This window comes from Lagopus leucura, unplaced genomic scaffold, assembly GCF_019238085.1.
Source record: "Lagopus leucura isolate 7727_CA_CO unplaced genomic scaffold, USGS_WTPT01 33157-0_obj-0_obj, whole genome shotgun sequence".
Taxonomy (NCBI): domain Eukaryota; kingdom Metazoa; phylum Chordata; class Aves; order Galliformes; family Phasianidae; genus Lagopus; species Lagopus leucura.
Genome location: NW_024964104.1, coordinates 1 through 4612, shown reverse-complemented (window position 1 = coordinate 4612; position 4612 = coordinate 1). Strand labels below are relative to the sequence as shown.

The 4612-nt window shown below is 58.5% G+C and overlaps 1 protein-coding gene across 1 annotated transcript; it reads left to right on the top strand.

The window, feature by feature from the left end:
- Positions 1-6: 6 nt before the first annotated feature.
- On the top strand, positions 7-3075 carry LOC122191549 (probable tRNA N6-adenosine threonylcarbamoyltransferase). The gene is made up of 3 exons (XM_042891836.1): positions 7-1880; positions 1984-2103; positions 3026-3075. Exons 1-3 carry the CDS (start codon positions 1766-1768, stop codon positions 3073-3075), a joined length of 285 nt encoding a protein of 94 aa, XP_042747770.1. The 5' UTR covers positions 7-1765.
- The last annotated feature ends 1537 nt before the right edge of the window (positions 3076-4612 follow it).

Sequence of the window (4612 nt, the reverse complement as noted above, 5' to 3'; positions counted from 1 at the left end):
GAAGTTGACGTACAGCCAGGAACTCGCGCTCCAAACGACAAAATGTCGGCCAGGGTGAGCAGCACACCGGAAGTGAGGCTTGCACGGACCGGAAGTGGAACAAAACGCCGATGGGGAGCTGAAAACTATGAAAGGATGAACGACACGCCGGAAGTGACGCTGGCATAGACCGGAACAGCGTCCAAAACCCGGAAGAGAGCGAATAGGCGAGCGGAGTACCGGAAGTCGAGAGTGAAGACAGCGGAAAATGGCGGCAGAACGGGAGAAATAGCGGCGGGGGAACAGCGGAAGCGGAGCTGAAGTGGGAGCGGCCGGTGCCGCCCGGAACCGGAAATAAAGAGCTTGAAAGAACCGGAAGTCGGCCTTCAGAGGCTTCTTGATCCCATGACCGGAAGTCGCGGCGGCGGGAAGCGCAAGTTGGAGCTTTCGGGGTTCGGAGCAGCATGGGGGGATGGGGGCGAATACCGGAAGTCGGTCTGCGACGCACCGGAAGTCGTCGCCAAGCAACGGAGGGTCGAGGAATGAGCGGCGCCGGAAGTGGTGCAGAAGCAGAGCGGAAGTGGCTGCGAGGAGCACGGGGAGTTTTTCCAAAGGAAGGCAGGGATTGGTGGAGGAGCGCGCGCGTAAAACTGCCCCGGAAGTTGTGCTGCGGTGTACCGGATGTGGCTGTGAAGCTGACCGGAAGTTGTCTGGCCGTGACGAGAGGATTGGAATGGGAATGAAAGACGGCGGAGGAGGGGTACGGAAGTGGTAATGGGAAAGGGCGGAAGTGGAAGCGAGCGGCACAGTAAGTTGTGCAGAAAGAACGCAGGGATTGGGTGAGGGATGAGCGGAGAGGAGTGCACCGGAAGTCATGATAAGAAGGGGCGGAAGTGGCGCAGTGCAGCAACGGATGTTGTTTCTTAGCAACGTCGGGATTGGTCGGGGAATTGCGCGCCGCGAGAGCGCACCGGAAGTGGTGTTGCCCTAAAGGCGGAAGTGGCCGCGAGTAAGAGAGGAAGCGGTACGGAAACAACGCAGGGATTCCAGGGATAAGCGCGGTGGGTTGCACCGGAAGTAGTGTGGCGAGCGGGCGGAAGCGGCCCTGAGCAGCACCGGAAGTTGTCTAGAAAGAATGCAGAGATTGGGCGAGGAATGAAAGGAACGGACTATACCGGAAGTCATGAAGCGAAGTGGCGGAAGTGGCGCTGAGCAGCAACGGAAGTTGTCCAGAAAAAACGCAGGGATTGGGCGAATGATGAGCGCGGTGGGTTGCACCGGAAGTAGTGTGGCGAGGGAGCGAAAGCGGCCCTGAGCGGCAACGGAAGTTGTTTCTTAGCAACGCTCTGATTGGTCAGGGAATTGCGCGCCACCACAGCGCACCGGAAGTTGTGTTGCGTGAAGGCGAAAGTGGCCGCGAGAAACAGCGGAAGCGGTCCCGAAGGAACTCAGGTATAAGCGAGGTGGGTTGCACCGGAAGTAGTGTGGCGAGCGAGCGGACGCGGCCCAGAGCAGCACCGGAAGTTGTCCCTCGACAGTCCTGGGGTTGGTGGGGAAAAGAACACGCGTTCAAAGCCCTACCGGAAGTGACGTAGGGGCGCAGCCTAAAAGAGCGCGCGTTGCAGGCCTACCGGAAGTGACGTAAGAGAGCGCAGCCGAAGCGGCTCGGAAAGGCACCGGAAGTAGCTTGGCCTAGAGCTGCACGCTGGCTCCGGGCGCGCAAACAGAACCGGAAGTCCCTCCTCCCCGGCTACCGGAAAAGGAGGAGAGAGCGGAAGCCGCCGCCATGCCGACGGTGCTGGGCCTGGAAGGTTCGGCCAACAAAGTGGGAGCCGGGGTGATTCGGGACGGCCGGGTGCTCAGCAACCAAAGGGCGACGTTCGTCACACCGCCGGGACAAGGTGACACCGGAAGTCGCGGAACCTTTGAACCCCACTGCCCTCCCTCCCTCCCTCCCTCCCCGCCCGCTTCCGGTCACGTGATGCCGTTTCTCTTCCGGCTCAGGTTTCGCTCCCGGTCCCGTCAGCCGCCATCACCGCCAGAAGCTGCTGGGGTTGGTGGAGGCGGCGCTGAACGAAGCGGGGCTGCGGGGAGCCGACATCGATGGGGTGGCGTTCACCAAAGGTGGGGGGGACGAACGGCAACCCACAGCGACCCATAGGGACCCATAGCGACCCATAGGGACCCATAGGGACCCATAGCGACCTATAGGGACCCATAGCGACCCATAGAGACCCATAGGGACCCATAGAGAGCCATAGGGAGCCGTAGAGACCCATAGAAAGCCTATAGAGCCTCATAGGGACCCATAGAGACACATAGAAACCCTATAGAGCCCTATAGGGACCCCATAGAGATGCCATCGAGCCGCATAGGGACCCATAGAGACCCATGGAAACCCATAGAGACCCATAGGGACCAAAGGGACCCATAGAGACCCATAGAGACACATAGAGACCCATAGAGCCCCATAGGGACCCATAGCGACCCATAGGGACCGATGGAGACCCATAGGGACCCATAGAGAACCCATAGAGACCCATAAAGACCCATAGAGACTCATAGAGACCCATAGGGAGCCATAGACAGCAATAGGGACCCATAGCGACCCATAGGGACAAATAGGGACCAAAGGGACCCATAGCGACCCGTAGGGACCCATAGAGACCCATAGAAACCCATAGGAACCAAAGGGACCCACAGCAACCCATAGCGACCCATAGGGACCCATAGACACCAATAGCGACCCATAGAGACCCATGGAAACCCATAGGGACCAAAGGGACCCATAGAGACCCATAGGGACCCACAGCGACCCATAGAGACCCATAGGGACCAAAGGGACCCATAGAGACCCATAGGGACACATAGAGACCCATAGAGACCCATAGAGACCCATAGAGAGCCACATAGAGCCTCATAGGGACCCATGGAGACCCACAGCGCTTCATAGAGACCCATAGGGACCCATAGAGACCCATAGGGACCCATAGGCACCCATCGAGCCCCATTGAGCCCCCGTAACGCTGTGCCCCCCAACTTGTAGGGCCGGGGATGGGGGCCCCGCTGGCGGTGGTGGCCCATAGAGACACATAGAAATCCATAGGGACCCATAGAGGTTCATGGGGACTCCATAGTGACCCTTAGAGACCCATAGAAACCCCATAGAGAGCCATAGTGTCCCATAAGGACCCATAGAGTCTCATAAGAACCATGGAGACCCATATGGACCCCATAGAGAGCCATAGAGATTCCATAGAGACCCATAGCGACCCATGGGACCCCAAAGAGCCTCATAGAGACCCATAGAGACCCGTAGAAACCCTATAGAGCTCTATAGGGACCCCACAGAGATGCCATAGAGCCCCATAGGGACCCATGGAGACCCATAGAGACCCATAAGGACCCATAGAGACCCCATAGGGATCCATAGAGATGCATAGAGACCCCATGGAGACCCATAGCGACCCATAGGGACCTGTAGAGCCCCATAGGGGGCCATAGAGACCCATAGGGACCCATAGGGACCCATAGAGACCCATAGGGACCTATAGAGCCCCATAGAGACCCATAGAGCCCCATAGAGCCCCATAGGGACCCCATAGGGACCCATAGGGACCTATAGAGACCCATAGAGACCCATAGAGCCCCATAGGGACCCCATAGGGACCCATAGAGACCCATAAGGACCCATAGAGCCTCATAGGGACCCATAGAGACCCATAGAAACCCTACAGAGCCCCATAGGGACCCCATAGGGACCCATAGAGCCCCATAGGGACCCATAGAGACCCATAGAGACCCATAGGGACCCATAGAGACCCATAGTGCCCCATAGGGACCCATAGAGATGCATAGAGACCCCATGGAGACCCATAGCTACCCATAGGGACCTGTAGAGCCCCATAGAGCCCTATGGGGACCCATAGGGACCCTTAGAGACCCCATGGAGACCCATTGAGACCCATGGAGCCCCATAGAGCCTCATAGGGACCCATAGAGACCCATAGAGACCCCATGGAGACCCATAGTGACCCATAGGGACTTGTAGAGCCCCATAGAGACCCATAGGGACCCATAGAGTCCTATAGCGACCCATAGGGACCCTTAGAGACCCCATGGAGACCCATAGAGCCCCATAGAGATCCATAGAGAGCCATAGAGACCCATGGGGACCCATAGAGCCTCATACGGACCCCATAGAGACCGATAGGGACCCATAGGGACCCCATAGAGACCCATAGGGAGCCATAGGGACTGATAGGCACCCATAGAGCCCTATAGAGAGCCATAGAGCCCCATGGGGACACATAGGGACACATAGAGCCCCATAGGCACCCATAGAGGCCCCATCGAGCCCCCATAAAGCCGTGCCCCCCAACTTGTAGGGCCGGGGATGGGGGCCCCGCTGGCGGTGGTGGCACATAGTGCCCCATAGGGACCCATAGAGACCCCGTAGAGCCCCGTAGAGACCCATAGGGACTCATAGTGACCCATAGAGACCCCATAGTGACCTATAGAGCCCCATAGAGACCTATGGGGACCCATAGAGCCCCATGGAGCCCCCATAACTTTTCCCCCCCCCTTGCCCCCCAACTTGTAGGGCCGGGGATGGGGGCCCCGCTGGCGGTGG

What these genes read in the sequence shown, in the direction of transcription:
- LOC122191549 (XM_042891836.1), top strand. Translation starts at nt 1,766, where the DNA reads ATGCCGACGGTGCTGGGCCTGGAAGGTTCGGCCAACAAAGTGGGAGCC. An exon ending in CGTCACACCGCCGGGACAAG is followed by an intron (nt 1,881 to 1,983) that starts GTGACACCGGAA and finishes CTTCCGGCTCAG; the next exon opens with GTTTCGCTCCCGGTCCCGTC. An exon ending in TGGGGTGGCGTTCACCAAAG is followed by an intron (nt 2,104 to 3,025) that starts GTGGGGGGGACG and finishes CCCAACTTGTAG; the next exon opens with GGCCGGGGATGGGGGCCCCG.